This window comes from Dromaius novaehollandiae, chromosome 19, assembly GCF_036370855.1.
Source record: "Dromaius novaehollandiae isolate bDroNov1 chromosome 19, bDroNov1.hap1, whole genome shotgun sequence".
Taxonomy (NCBI): domain Eukaryota; kingdom Metazoa; phylum Chordata; class Aves; order Casuariiformes; family Dromaiidae; genus Dromaius; species Dromaius novaehollandiae.
In genome coordinates this window covers 1,462,620-1,478,357 of record NC_088116.1, presented here as the reverse complement: position 1 = coordinate 1,478,357, position 15,738 = coordinate 1,462,620, and the positions used below count along the sequence as shown (strand labels likewise).

At 41.6% G+C, this 15,738-nt stretch overlaps 1 protein-coding gene across 7 annotated transcripts in view; it reads left to right on the top strand.

Annotated features, from left to right (window-relative positions):
- SGSM2 (small G protein signaling modulator 2) overlaps window positions 1-15,738 on the top strand; it is a 79,163-nt gene that overhangs the window by 2,543 nt on the left and 60,882 nt on the right. For all 7 annotated transcript variants that reach the window (XM_026106581.2, XM_026106591.2, XM_026106599.2 and 4 more), the window contains exon 2: window positions 8,168-8,243. In XM_026106581.2, the coding sequence (XP_025962366.2) occupies window positions 8,168-8,243 (76 nt within the window). The remainder of the gene's footprint in view (window positions 1-8,167; window positions 8,244-15,738) is intronic.

Here is a 15,738-nt window from a genome sequence, read left to right as displayed (position 1 = left end):
GGTAGCTTTTATTTCTCTTCAATCAATAATCTCTGCTAGAGAGTTTAAACCCTACCTGACAGTGTCATCATCAGAATTGTCTGTGTTCGTGTGGTACTAATGCCTGTGCTTTCAGTAGGCTGGCAAAGAGGGGAGGAAGGCTGGGTTGATTTGTCTCGTTCCCCTTTAAGCAGCGGTGTGGTATTTGCATGCTGGGGCAACGTGACAAAGTGGCGTGAATACAGGCATGGAACTGAGTTCAGTTCTTGGATAAGCTGCCTACCTCCTGTGCCTGAACAGGGATGGTGGGGTTTGACCATGCTTACGGTTGGACGAGCAATGCTTCAGCCTTTGCAAAGAATGCTGCTCGTTACCTGTCGGGACGTGTTCGGCAGCCACCGAGTTCCTACCGTTTTTTACTTCTGGATGGACTGGCTGTTTAACACAGAGCTACAGTAGCAAGGCCTTGTCTGAGACCTCTCTAACAGCAGACTCTTCGGGGTCCCTGCCAAGGTATTCTTGGAAAAGGTGCCCGTTGGTCTAAGTGCACGATGGTCTAAGAACGAGGTCTTGAACACGCTCCAGTTGGAAGTGCCAGCTCAGTGAATGGCCATGTCTCCCCAGTACGCTCAACTACCCTATTTTGCATTTGTGTGGTGTTCAAAACATAACAGCTGCATATAGCTGCCTGTTCTTATGTAAGAGCTGAGTGGGGATGTAATGCATACCCATTGTAGCAGTAAAAAGTATTCTGAAAAAACTAATTATCCTTCTGCTCCTTCCCCTCCCCATGCATTCACTTCACAGTTGGGGAAATCAAAAGTGGCAAGACAGCAGGATTCGTTAAAGATCATGTGAAAAGTTGTTGCTACAGACAGGGTTCCTGAGCCTGAGTCTGCTGCTGCCCTAATATTTGTTAGTGATGAAACTGGGGCGTATCAGACGTTTCACTCAATGTAGGTTGAGTGGAAGTGGCAGTGCAGGGGTAGATGTGAAAAGAATGGTCTGAATGTGAAATTGTAGAACCATGTTCTAGAACAACCTGGCTCCTCTTTGCGCTGCACTGAGCAGGTGCTGTGTAGTGCTCGCTCATGTGCTAAAGGCTGCAGTTTGATGCAGCCAGGAACTTGCCACTTCATTTAGAAATTTTAGCTTAAAATAGGACCTTTGAGCCAAAGTAGCATAAGGTTTGATTTGGAAGGGTGCATACTTGCTCTCCTGGGTTCATATGTTTACGTAAATACATAAATAGATTGGAGAAATGTTTTCCCAGCCTAAACATTGCAGTATTGAGCTAATGTATGAGAGTGAAAAGGAAATTGATTTTTGTGATCCAAGCCAGCTTGAACGGAGGAGGATAAGTAGTATATATATTTAAAAAATCTCAGGTTAAATTGTCTTTAAAATTCCTAAAATGTTTTTAACTAGACTCTATCTTTTAAATTACTTGAATAGCATTTGAAAGTGTTATCCATACCTTCTTTATGGTCTAGGTTTTTGTTTTGCCTTTGATTCATTTTTATTTCTCCAAATCCTTATAAGTGCTCTTTTGGAGGATTTATATTGACTTGGCATTTTTGGGTTGCCCAGAGCTTTCCATTCCAAAATAATCATGACCGCTTTTCGATAATTGTTTATATGTTAAGGTAGCATCTCTTGCCCTGACTTACAGCCTGTGCACTGTACAGCCTTGTAATAGGGGACCTTGTATCTTGTGCTCATGTTGAGACAAATGGTATTGGGAGGAAATCAGAGACACTGAAACTGAGGCTTTCTTTTCAACACTCAATCAACGGAATCAGATATCGAATACAAATCTTTAGTATACAAACCACCAAGTTATGTTGCCCTTAAAAACAGCAAATAACTTTTTCCAGTAGAATTTTTAACCTCAGTTATTTTCTGTGTGAATTTTCATACAGCCATTTATGCCTGCCTGTTTGTCTTTTTGTGCTGATTTTCTTCTTTTGAAAACTCGTGACTAGCCCATATCCATATATGTTCTCAAAGCTGCTATTCCCTTCCTTTGTCCTTTAAACCCAAGTTCTTCCTTCTGTTGCATTATTTTCACATAACCTTAATATCTAAAGGAATTCAGAGTAAATGTATTCCTTTTCTATGCTATTTGCACCAAGCCTATTAAAATTCAGTCGTCTTTGTAAAATATAAAATGGTATTTCAAAAGTTACTTGGTGCAAAGTATTGTTTATTTATTATTATTATTTTGCTCCCTTTCCCTCATCAGAACCTTTTATGTGTTTCCTTTGGGATTGTTTAATGCTATTTGCTTTTTCTCAGATGGACTTTCCATTCCCACTGGTAAAGAATGTATTTTGTTGATTCTAACAGAAAGGAAGACATGTAATGTGTTCTGAAAATTTGGCTCTACTGGGATTCATGCCGAGGCTGCTTATAAGTTCACGTTTCAAACATTTATCTCTCTCTGCAGGAAAATCTGTTGTGACAAGCAGGCTCATAAAACAGGCTTTTCTCTAGCCATTTCCTTCTACCTACTGAAATGGAGTGTTTTGCCATTTCTGGATTTAAACACAGCACTCTTTCTAGCTGTGAAACAAATAGGATAGCAATAACCGTAGCAACTTTCACCATGAAAGATTTCAGAGCGCTCATAAATGGAATTGCTGGTCCGTCAATGCAACCACCTCTGGGCAGAAATATGGTATTTATTTAACTGTTTGTGTTGACACCGCCCAGCTCTTCATCAATTGTAACAAAGGTTCTGTGCAGCTAGAGCAATCAATAAATGGGATGAACAGGAACTACGCAAGCTAAAGAAAACAAGGATGTTGGGGATTAAGTTTTCTTCTTTGAGGGAAAAATGCTGTGGGTTTTAACTGTGGTCTTGGTTATTCCAGTATTTTATGTGCCATGTTCTTTGCCTCCAACTGTACGTTGTCCTAGTGGTACTTGTCCAGCATCCCAGCACGGTGAAGTGATGGGGAAAGCACTGTAACCTGTATTTTGAAAAAGTGCTGCTGATTTGAAAAGTCATTCCCAAGCCTGAAGATTGCAGATATGTTAAAGTGTGCTGGGTCAGCCATAATCAGAAACCCATCATTGCGATAGTTTAGCAAAACTGTGGTAAGACAAGTCCTATCTGTCTATGCTCATAGGGGCAGACCAGGAGCTCAGAGCCGGGAGATGGAAAGGTGATACCTGTAGGTCTCTTCTGGCACGATGCTTGTGTATAAAATAGTATATAATTGGTGCGTGACTCTTCTTAGCAGTCTTTCATTTTCTTGGTCTCATACACTGGCAGGTTCCTGCAAAATGGGAGTTTGTTTCTATTTTTAAAGCTTCCATATAACAGGATGTGCAAAATGAAACATAGAGACGTTTCTCTTGTGTTTCTCTTTGGTGAAACTTATTTAGTATCTTTTGACTTAAGTTTGGTGTAGGAGAAGGTTAGAGCAGCAAGCCATTACAGTGGTGTACAAATGTACAACAACTTCAGTCCAAGGAGTTTACCTTGCTGGACAATTCTCCCACCAGGATATTCTACACCCCCGAGTGCCAAGATTTTTACTCAGGTAGGCAGATCTTTCTCCATCTTTGCTCTCTAATGGTTGGTAATCTTGTTGCCCTCAGAGTCAGTTACCTTCTCCAGAGAGAGCAAAATATCTTCCGAGTCTGTCACTGGGCTCTGTTAAAGCTTTGTGTGGTTCCTTTGGAGCATTGCTACTCCTAGTTCATGAATGGAGAGACCGAAACACACTGTGAAACACACAAGAAACTGATGCACTTGCTGCTTTTCTAGCTGCTTGTATCACCTGGCAAATATAGATCAGCCACCTAGTTAAGATGAGTGGATACTGTATTGATTTTACAAATGAAGCACAGGGAATGGAGGTGATGTTTCCAAGGCAACAGGAAGGAATCTATGTCACATCTGGGAATGGAACCTCGATTGCCTGTTTCCCACTTGAGCAGGTTTATCTCCAGGTGCCTCTCTGTCCATTAGCAGTGCTGCCTCCAGCCAGAGGAGGCAACCCTTTATCTCTCACAATAAATGCAGCATATTCAAAGCAGTTCAGTAGGTTTAACATTTTTTTTTGCCAGTGCAGGTGGATGGGTGAAGGTGGGGGGTTGATGTTTCCTTTAATGAGATTAATTTACAGTTTGGTCAGGTTCATTAGTATCTGCATGTGGGTGTTAGTGTAGGTTTATGCTCAGAAAGCTTCCTTTACAAGTCCCTCCCCAGAGCAGGCAGCAGGGCCACTGACAGCATAATTCCCCACAAAGAGAACATACAAGATTGTAAAAATTATTTAAAAAAAAGAAAAGAAAAGAAACCTCCCCATCAAACTTGTGTTACATTCGATCAGTAACAATTTGATTTCATTCCTTGCCTGGAGCATCCCTGAATTATGTGGCAGTGAGAAATGAGGTGGGATTGGAGAACACTGCATTCTAGCTTTTGAATCTTCACATCTACTGTCAATAACCTGAAAATGGTTGCTATCAACATTCACCAGCTCTCCAGAAAATGTGCGAAGATTGTTTTGTATTTGGCGGCAGCTGTGAACAGAGACTGATTGCTTGCCTGGTCTATGCCGTTTAGTTCCTGGGGTCCTAGATTCAAAATCTAGCTGACAGACTGACCATATGGTGCTACTGTATAAAAGCAGGGTTAACTATTGCATCTGAAATCTTTTTCTTTCTAATTTGTGATACAGTTTAGACTTTGTGTTCTTGAGCCTAAGGAGTGGGGTCTAAATGAGCTGATGTAATAAAAAATATAAGTGAGAGATGCCTGGGAAACATGTGATAGAGTAGGGAATTGGCTTCTGAGCTCTAGTTCTAGTAAATGACTCTTCCTAGTAAATGACTCTTCTTTCTCCCCATAGTCAGGAATTGGGTTCCACTTATTGTTCTCTGGAGAGCTGTGTCTGAAATCAGTCTGCAGTCCTTCACACTTAACGTGCCTGAATTCGTGTCTGTGAACTTGAGTCATATGTGCATGACTTACCCTTGTGCTGCTCTCTAGTGCTTCCTTTTCCGCCCACGTTTACGCTAGCAGTACTCAAAGGTACCATTTCCCTTTAGTAAAGCAGACCTTTCATTGAATAGCTTAAATGTGAATTTCAAAAGCATTTTTTCATCCAGTGAAATCATAACAGTCTGCAAAGGTTAGGTCACTGTTATTGTCCTTGTTTCACATATGGGTCAGCTGAGGCATGGAGATGAGTTGGCCTGGAAGTAGCTGATGGCACTGTCTCTTTGCTTCCTACTACAGGCTCTGTTTGCTGGAATGTGCTGCTTCTCACCTATGAAAATGCAGGTTGGGTTCCAAGTTGGAATTTAAACAGACAGAGCTACATGGCTCTCCTGTCCCATTGCCTTTGCTGAGCTGTGGTCTATCTAGTTGCTATTATCTAGATGATTTCAAACTTGTAGATGAGGTTTAAAGCAAGTTTTGTTGTGTTCCTGCCAAGGCAAACAGACACTAAGCTTGTAAGTCAATAATGATTTGAATAAAAATGTGAGAAGGGGACTGTTGGTTAAACAAGGTAATTTAGGTGCTTTTCGTGTGAGGTGTCAGTCATGAGTCCTCCTTACACCATTGCTTCTTTCTTGAAAGTCTTTCACTCCGTCACCTTCCACTGCTTTACTGTGAAGTACAAAGTCTTATAGCCATGTCAGGAATGCCACAGCAAAGAAACAAATGGCCTTGCTGATAATTGATATTGTCAAGCCTCAGTATACAAACAGCAGTGAGTCAGGTTTTATAAAGCGCAAAAGACTTGCTTTAAAGTCCTTAGATATAAAATATGTTCTGCTTTTGAAGTCTCTTGCACGTATTTGTTTTGTTTTTCCAAGCTTTACTTTGCAACCCAGAGGGCTCCTTTTTATAAGAAGTCCAGATTCGTGGATCACTTCAATCCAGAATTTGGGGCTCTAAGCAGAACTCCACATGTTGAAAGGCTCGTGCAACAAATGTGAGAGCTGGAGATGCTGCTTCAGACTGCTGCTAGTGGCAGGGGTAGGGATGGAGAGCCTGCAGGAGGGGGCATGGAGGCCTCAGGGCGATCAGCAGGGTATGGCACGCTTGATTGTAGCCTGCAGAACTGACCTTGCAGATGAGCTTGTCAGAGGAGGAAGCCCTTCAAAATGGAGAGAGCACCTTCATAGGCAGTTGCCACCTCATCATCTCAGCAGTGCAAATGCAGAGCCCAACTGTTGATCAGGTGTTGCATCTCTAGCTGCCACTGGTTCCAGGGCTGAATGAGGAGGCTCAAAACCTTTGGACCTGTCAGCGCTACAATGAGCGATAACTCAGCTAGCTTTAAACTAGCTATCTCAGGTATCAGATGCAGTCTAATGAGAGCTCAATGCACAGTAGCCAGCTGTACTGAGAAGCATGCAGTGAGGTGCTGAATTGCTGGCCTCCTGCGTTTGAAATCCTAGTCTCTGCTGCAGGCTAGTGGCCTGCATTAAAAAATGGAACATTGCTGTACAACTTGCACTGGTACTCCGGTCCGACCAGGTTGATGTACAGGCCATCTTTTTGAGCTTGTTGGTGAAGAGCAGCCTGTGGCAAGGGAGTGATTACTTGCCAGATAATTCTCTTGTACTATTTATTGGACTCCAGGACTGCTATACAAATTGATTTCAAGTTAAAAAAAAAAAAAAAAAAAAAAGTGCGTGTGTTGGCAGACGAAAGTTTCGTGTTAAATCTCCTGCCACAATAGCACTTACTTTCATATGTTGAAAATCATGTGGCCTTTATTTAGGCAGTGTGTCTTAACCCTGTTATTATAGCTTACAAATGAGAAAAGCCAAAAATGATTGTGGGTTTGTATCTGGAAGAGCAAGTGCTCTATGGCCAAGAAGAAGTGAGTGTCTGATAAATAAGTTGGTTGAGGCAAATAGGTTTCATCTGGCATTGGGCTAAGGAAGCCATTGGAGAGGGGAGGAATAAGCAAGCAGATAAATGGAGAGTAGCTGCAGCCTCTCTTTAAGAGCCTAATTGTAAGACTTGTCTATCTTCTTCCTTAATTTTTGAAGGTAATCTGTCTTGGATTCTCTCTGGAGCTTGACATATCAGCCTTGAAGTGGGAGAGGAGCTTTGTTTTAAATCAGTAAGAACTGTGATAGATATAGGTATCATTCTATTGGCCATAACTCTTAAATTGTGTCTAGAAGCTTGGACTGAAGGGACTGTCTTCTCTATAGGCATTATATTATTTTTGTGTAGAGTCTGACACCAGAGAGCCTTGAGAACATCATTTGTAATTACTGTAGCATCTAAAGCCCCAGTTACTAAAGACATCCATCTATTATCAATGTTTACTTTGGATTGCGTATCTGGAAGTACGAGCAACATGAGGTGTGACTGTTTCCAGGGCTATTCTGTCTTATCACTTCATTTAAAATTGAGTGAGATGCCTGCTTCTAACAGAACAGATGAGAAAACAGCAAAGTAGACTCTGTGTTTGTATGTTTATAGGTTTTCTTTCTGGTTCACCAGACTGGCACAAATAAAACTGCTCATGAGTTCTTTGAAAATGGCTCTTTTTTTTCCTGCTCTGACCCACTCACGCAGAGATAAAGTGTCAGGAAGCATTTGTGTGACTGGCTGCGAAATGTCACTGCCTTGCACCTCCCCATAAGCCATTTGTAGTCTTTTTTCCCCTGACGAAACAGAAGGTAGGTTGCTGTAAGCCTCTCTTGGGATGTGTGCCTGAGTAGCTCAGGAATTCTTTGTGCTTGAAAAAGAGCAGAATGCTACAAGTCGAGAGAGCACATGACAATGTGTAATCTTGTTTTACGAGCAGAAATAACCACAGAGGAAGGCAAGGGATGCATTGTATAAAAGGGTTTGCATAGCCTGTGCTGAGGACTCCAGGTGCCATTCTGGGTACTCTGAAATAATTCAGCCTTTTAGGGGGCCCCCTACAAATAGACCTGTTCTTTTTTTTTTTTTTTTTTTTTCTCTCAATGGTTCCCCCATCCCATGAAAACATACTTAGTTTTGATCTTGTTCCTTTCCCTTCTTGGATGCTTTTGTCCTTCCCTGCCTGCAAGTGGTGCAGGTGACTTCTGAGAGTTGTTAGTCTTCTGGTAGTGGGGAAAGGGCAGGCAAAGGCTGAAACTGAAACTCCCAAGTACTGAGCTAGTTTGTGTTAGTATCTTACAATCACTTCTTTTTACTTCTTTATTTTAGGTAAAGCAGATCATGGAAGAAGCTGTCACCCGGAAATTTGTACATGAAGACAGCAGTCACATCATCGCCTTATGTGGTAAATGACACACAACAGCGCTAATACTAAATAATCTTAGTTTTCTTATAGAATTGTTTTTGATCTGCTGTCACAGATAAATTCAGGGATTTTAATGTTACAAAAACATGGAGCTCAGGTCAATACCACCTTTTATTTACATTTGCTGCTTCTATGTGTATATTGCAAGTAAGAAAGCAACTCTTGTTAAAATGACATTATCCAAATAAATGCCAAGCTAAAACAACAAGGAGATATATTAGGAAGCAGCTGTAAGTAAAAAAATGCACATATTTAGAGATGTGTGGATGTTAAGCTACAGCCTAGAGAGTATTTGGCAGAGATCAAGTTTTCACAGCCATGGATTAAAGTCTGGCAGCTCCCTTCCAACTGAAAATCTTCTGTTCTGTAAGTTGTCTCACTCTACTTGAAGAATGAGGTGTTTTCTTTTGAGTAAAGATGGCAGAATCCAGCCCAAGAGTCATTAAAAGAGCTGTTGCCTTTTTTTTTCTTTTTCTTTTCCTATTCGCCTGCCCCCCCCCCCCCCCCAAGATACTATGGAAATCTCAGGAATTTTTCTAGCCAACATCATCCCATTGGCTAATTGTCATGTTTCAGAACTCCAGAATACTTCTCTGCTGTTCACTGTGAACCAAGTGCTGTATTATGTAAATGGTGTATCTGTGCAGGGGTTGAGGGTTTAGGCTTCGACACTGTTGGACATTCTTGTATATTTTTTAATACAATCAGGGAGCCATTATATTGGTGACTGTTCCTTATGACTATGTTTTGGAAGATATGATACCAAGAATTAGCAAGAAAACAAAACTTTGAAAATAACGTCATGTATACCAAAGGCAGCTGGTATTTCAGAACTGTCTCTGCAGGGATCAAAGTCTGAATAAATTCCAAAATCTGGCCATTGTCTACCTGGTCCCTACGGATTTAGGTTGAGATGTGTGTTGTCATGATGGAGTGGAGCAGGCCTGGTCCAACGCAGGATTCTCGGAAGAGCTGAGTTCCTGAGAACTCATACCAAGCACTCCTTTGGAGACCTAGCCGCTTCATTTAGGTGCCTGAGAAGGAAATGTCAAACGCTGGTCCAACAATTTTGTAATCCAGTCCATAATTTACTGGGGATAATAAAAATTTAACGCTATCCATCAGACTTTGGCATGTGTATAAGGAAAAAGGGAAAAATATCATAAGAAGATACTGCTGAGAATTGAAACTATATATAATTGTAAAGGCATGTCGGTCTGTGATTTCTTGGCTGCTTTTTCTTGATATTTCAAATGTAAGAGTTAACTAGGACCAATGCTTGAGAATGCCTGGAGAAAAGCCATCTAAACACTTCTCCTAGATTTCGCAGAACGCAGGATTTGCAGTCAAATGTACCCTGTTATGTGTCAATGATAGCAGAGAGGCTAAAAGTGAAGGTTAGATTTTTCTTTGAAGACCAATGGTTTGTTTGTGGAAATAAGTATTGACACAAGTTGCTGAAAGCAGAATTCTGAGAACAGTAACCTTTTCATGTTGCAACATTCAAATTCCCACCTGCTCTGCTGTGCTTGTTTATTAAAGTGTGCTAGCCTAATGTTACACTGAGGTGCTTGGCATTTCCAAGGTATCTTGCAGCTTAGGTGAATTTATTCACCCCTACATATTCAGTGCAGGAATACAAAACTTGGCTGCGTTCTCTGACCAATGCCTTATTGCTGTTAACATAGACTGTAGTTTCCTTTGCCTCCCTCCCAAACTCAACTGACTTTGTTACCCAAGTTTTTTAAGTCAGCAATATGAGCTGAATGCTAAAGTTCTCTAAAATTGGGGACTTCGAAAGCTCATCTACAGGGCTTACATCTGTACATTTTTTCCCTTTCTTAGTGAATTAGTGAGGATTTTAGTTTCTAGGATGTAGGCTTTTTGATGGCGTAAATCCTATGCAGGATATAGGGAACTAATAAATATAAGAACCTGAATATAGTAGCATCAGTTCTCAAGTAGCTTTTGTGTTTAGGGATGTTGCTTCTGTGACTGGTATGTCACATTTGCACAGAGCTCTTCTAGGTGTATGTTAGAAGAATTTTTGTGAGGATAAGTCTCTCTCTAGTATCAATTTGTGTTTGAAGGAAGACCTCCCAAATTTTCTGTGTGAATGACCAAGTTTTGTTTCATGTACACTCTGCTACTGTTTTCTGCATTTAGGTTGTGATTATGTGAAATACTCTTTTTCTTCTCTGTATAGTACAGATATACAGTAGGTAAATAGCAGCTGAGGAAAATGGATCTGAAATAGGAACAGGAGAAGAAACCCTGAGTCTGTGCCCTTGCTACAGGCTGCCTATTTGATCTGGACAGCTCTTAGTGGTGTTGTGTGCCTGTTCTCTGTCTTTGAATTTGTATTCTGAAAGATGGGCTGCAGCGTTGATGTGAGGGGTAGTGAGGAGGCAGCTACTTCTGTTAGAATCTGCTTGGCCAAAATTAGCAACACTATAAAAACTTCTTAATATTTCTCCCTCCCCCCTGCCCTAATTCCAGTTGGGTTTGTGTTCTGAATTTTGTAGGGTTTGGAGAATCAGTAACTCTTCAGGAACTGCTCCATTGTTGCCCAGCAATACTAATTAGCCTAAGGAAGTATTCCAACTTGCAGAAAGGTTGCTGCTTTGAATATAAGAGTTAATTAACTTTAAAACAGAAATAGGTGAAGCTAAATGTTCTGCTACCAGTTTAGCTAACTGAATGAAGAAATTCTGTTTCCAGTAGATTTGGCTAACTGCTTCTGGCTGAAGCTGTCTTGTGTGTGCAGTTCTCTTCCCTCTCCCACCTCAGTTTCATGTGCCTCTTCAAGAGGTTTTTCCCATCTATTTAAAATTAGATTGGCTCAGTACATGAGTCACTTTCAGTAAATCTTCATCATAAATATAGTATTCTTATGAATCATCTTACTTTCCTGTGAGGCTGAGTTTAGCAAAAGTCTTTTAAATGCATAATAGTTGATTTTCAGTAACTGAATTTTTCCTAGCTTTCCTAGATCCTAAATGACTACAGGTACCACTAGGAATTAACTAGTGGATACTACTTTTCCCACATCCTTATGTGCCTCTTTGTTACAGCACATGGGGTTTGTGAGTACAAGAAGCACCAAGGCTGAGAGGGCAGGGGCAGTCTTCACTGTACAGCCCCATGCAGAGGTACATGCTCTAACTGAGCTGCTAAGCTCTGACTGAACTTAGGTACATCATCTGTTAAAGCAGTCTCAGCAGGAGGAAGTTATTCCTGTAGGATTACTTCAAGGTATTGAGTCTGAATGGTTTTCCTCGTAGCCTATGGCTAGACCTTGAAATGTGTATCCATAGTCCTGGATTCAACCCATGTAATGCAGCTGGCCAGAAGAGCAGCTCGTGTTGTGTGGGGTTCAGTTGCAAGTCTGAGTCCAGAGGAGCTTATATGGGATTTGATGCTATGGAGATATGTTGACATCCAGTTAGCAGGAGGCTCCTTTTCCTTCTCCAGTGTCACCCTAATGAAACTATGGAAATGATGTCTGTTAAGACAGGAGACAGGCTCAGCACAACCCCTCTAACAAGCTGAGCATGGAGTGACATGCTGTACGAAGCAGTGAGCTCACCTCTTTGAGGTCCTAAAGGAAAAGTCAATCTCAGGACACAGAGGAGCTCCCTGTCCCCCTTTCTGACCCCTGTGGAAAAACCTTTCTGTGCAGGTCAGTCGAGTTTTACTCTACTCTGGTGGGAGAGATTTGCTGTGACAATGACGACTCTTTTTATAATCTATAGTGTTTTCCTGTGTGATGTAAAACAGTGTTGATGTTTTTATCCTTGGGGGGGAAAAATGAATGCAGATGTTTTTGTATTTTCTCTCAACCCAGTTTATAACCTAGTTACATTCCAGTTACTCTTCCATCCTATCTGATCTCTAAATTTCTAAAAGCTTTAGTTCTATGATTCAGAGCCACAGCAGTTCACTTTGTAGTGTGTGTAATGTGGCTAATTTGTGCCATGCTGGGACCAAAAAAAAAAACAACCCCACTTGAAGTGGAACAAAGCCTGCCAACTAGCTGCAAAGTCCTTCTGAATTATATTGGGGAGAGAGAGAGAAGTCAGTGATGCCACCCTTAGGAGTTTGCTTTCTTTTACTCCACTCACAGTGTTTGAATGGGGAGTGGCAGGCAGGGGGAATGAGTTAGGCTGGAAAAATATAAGCATGTTTTTGCAGCTGAATTAAGAAAACATCCCTTCTGGAGCAAGAACCATCTCATATGTCCGTTTAGAGCTGAGCCAGCTGAACTCTGAAACTCCTTGAGAATGAAACGTGCTGGAAATCCTATGGGCGTTTTTGTACAAATGCGTTTTCACTGGTAGTGTGGTGCTCTCTGTACATGGGTTTTGAGGTGGATGTGTTTATATAAGGCTTTTACTATTTTTTACAACATAGGCCATCAAATGAGTCTACAGAGAAGTATGAGACTGTGATACAGAACTGCTGTAAACATGTATTTTTAGCAGCATTTTAAAGAAGAATGGGAGAGAATGCAGTGTGCTCTCTAACCAAGACCTCAGGTCTCTTGGCCATTGCTAGGAGCAGAGACCTTTAAAATGCTTGTTCTAGCTTTAAAAGCTTGTTTTTATACAGGGTATTCAATTTATAGATAGCGCATCAGCTGACAGAAAACCTGTTCACTTGATAATGCTGATGCTTCTACATCATGCAGTTGCTAGAGATTTCATTCAGCTCTTATTCCTTCAGCTATTGGCTTCTGAAGAAGAGTCCTGAGCAGATAAGATATGGCCAAATTAGCAGACATAATCTTTGAACTTTGGTTCATTTCTTGCTGGGTTTTCCTCCCTTTTGGAGCTTTCCTCCTTCTGCAGCAGGATGCTTTAATGTTAGGAGATCAACTGGGGGACAAATGACCTTGGACGTATATTCATTTCCAGACCCTATTTAATACATCTGAAGGCTGAGGCTCAGTCTCCCTCCCTCCCTCCCTCTCTCTCTCTCTCCCTCTCTCTCTCTCTCTCCCTCTTAGCAGCAGTACTGCTGCAGAGCAAGCTAAATTGATGGTTTATTACTAGACTACTTCAGATATGCTGCTGTTATAACAACTGCTTTATTTGTGTGTGCGGGGAACCACACTGAGCTGGTGAGTGATCACACTGGCATATATGATTTGCAGCATATATGGAGGCAATCCTTAAGGACCTTGTTCAAGCAGAATTCCCAGCCGAGATTATGAGTGTGTGTGGGGAGACAAGCACAAGATCAGGATTTTAGATAGTGGTAATGTGATTAAGTGCACACTGAAATGAGCTTTGCATCAGCACTGTTGACCAGTTCTCAGCTGGGACAGGGATGTTGTACTCCTTTCCTTCCAGTGTTGGAATGGAATGGAATGGTGCCTGCTCACATATGAAATGATCAGGTCTGTGCTCTCAAAAGGCTGTCAGTATTTTTATTGCTTGTTTTTAGTGAACCAGAGCTGAAATCATCTTTGATTAGAAATTGTGCACAATCCAAAGTGTGAGACTTACCTGTACCAAAGCTTGGAATCAGGAGGGTGTGGATGGCTTTTGGTTTAGTTGAAAGAGAACTCAGCTGATGCTTCTACAGAAGAGAGCAAAGCAACACTGGTGTTACCTAGGACACCTATGCACAGGAGAAAAAGACATATCTATCTTGCAGGCACTTTTGGGTTTGTTTGTTCTTTATTTTTTTTAAACCATACCCCACCCCAACCTGGCAGTGAGAGAGCTTTGGAGGAAGCTCAGAAACTGGTTTGAGGATGGAAAGGGGAATTTATTCTCCTGCTTCTGCTCCAGTCACATGCAGAAAAGACTTACTGGTCCAGGAAGGTGGTAGAAGCTTCCATCTAATTTTGTGGGGTTTGAGGGTGGAGGAATACTCTTGCAGCATAAAAGCATTTGTCCCCTGGGGACATACAGCTTCCTAAAGCTTCTCTAGTGCCTCCAGCATGTTTATTGGATGAAAGCTCTGAGTAGTCCTTCCCTTTGCTGCTGTTTGTAACACGTCCCTGGAACTTGATTTCTGTCTTACCTATTAAGCCTTTTCCCAGTGCATGCAATACTGCCAGTGTATGATTTAGTAATGCTGCTCAGAGCCTGGCTGTGTGTATTTAGCAGCTTCTGGGCGGACAGGTTGCTCTTGGTGGGGTATACATGGTGGGGGAGCCCTCTCCCCTTTTTGTAGGGAGAAATTGCTATAGAAGTTTTTTCCTCTTGCTAGGCCGGTTCTAAGCTCAAGCTTTCGGTGAGTGCCTTGCATGAGAGAACAGCACAGCACTTTCTATCTCTCCAAATAGCTGTTAATTCATTAACTCCTGCCCCTGCACCCGCATGCTGTTAGCTGCTCAAACCTAGACTTACCCTTGGGCAAGTTCAAAAGTGGCTTGGAGCGTTCCTGGAATTGCAGAGCCCTTGCCCAAAAGCCCATATTTCTCTGGGCTACAGGTTGCTGTTGGGTGAATTTCACCCATATTGTGTTGTCAGTCAAAGGTATAATGAAACGGTGCAGGCTTTGTGGATATTCGTGATAGTGGACGTGTGCTTCTGTTAGGAGCTGGATGTGGATGTTTTCAGTCCGGGTTATCTGGTGCCGTTTCCTTAGTAACGGTAGCTGACACCATATTACGTATGGACCATGCCTTGTTCAGATGAATGTGTTCTCTGCAAGCCAGGAAAAATGCTGTGCCTCTCCCTCCATTCTTTATTTCACCAGCTTCCCAAAAGTTTGGGTGGGTGGTGGTGTTCTCACCAGAAATTCTAGCTTTTCTATTTGAGGAAAAAGGTGAGGAGGAAGGAAGCTTTTCTCGTATCTATCTCTGCAGTTATTATCTAATGTGAATTTACCAGTTGCAATAATCAGCAAGCAGGGTTTTCCAGTTCCATGCACTGCACTTACTGTGTCTGTCCATAAACTACCTGCAGTTTTCTTAAACCTTTTTCTGCATAGTTGTCCATCTTTAGATCTGACAGTAACATGCTACAATAACCAAAGAATTAAAAATCTGTTTGAGCAAGACATAATGGAACATACAGCAAACAAAACGGAATGTGCCCTGTTTGTGAATTAATCCAAAGGCAAGCATTAGGGTTTGAATCCTTAGATTGAGGTAAGACTGCCTGGATGAAATTGAAATGCTTTTGAGTATTAGCAGAGAAGAGGAGTGTGGTTGAGTTTAGCTGCCCTGATAAGAGGCTTTCTATCAGTACAAAGCATTATTTGTGCCTTTGTTTCCTCATCTGTAAGATGGGAATGATAAATACCTACCTTATAGGGGTGTTGCTAGTATCTGTCAACTGAGGCTTGCAAAGTGCTTTGAGATATTCAGAGTAGAGCAGCTAATTGTGTGTCTCATTAACATCTGTCTTGCCCTCTGCCTGGAACCTGCTTCCCTTTCTTTGTCTTGGCTAAATGTGTGATTGGATAACTCAGTTATTACCAGACATCTCCTTTGAAAATAATTTCTCTCTCCCTA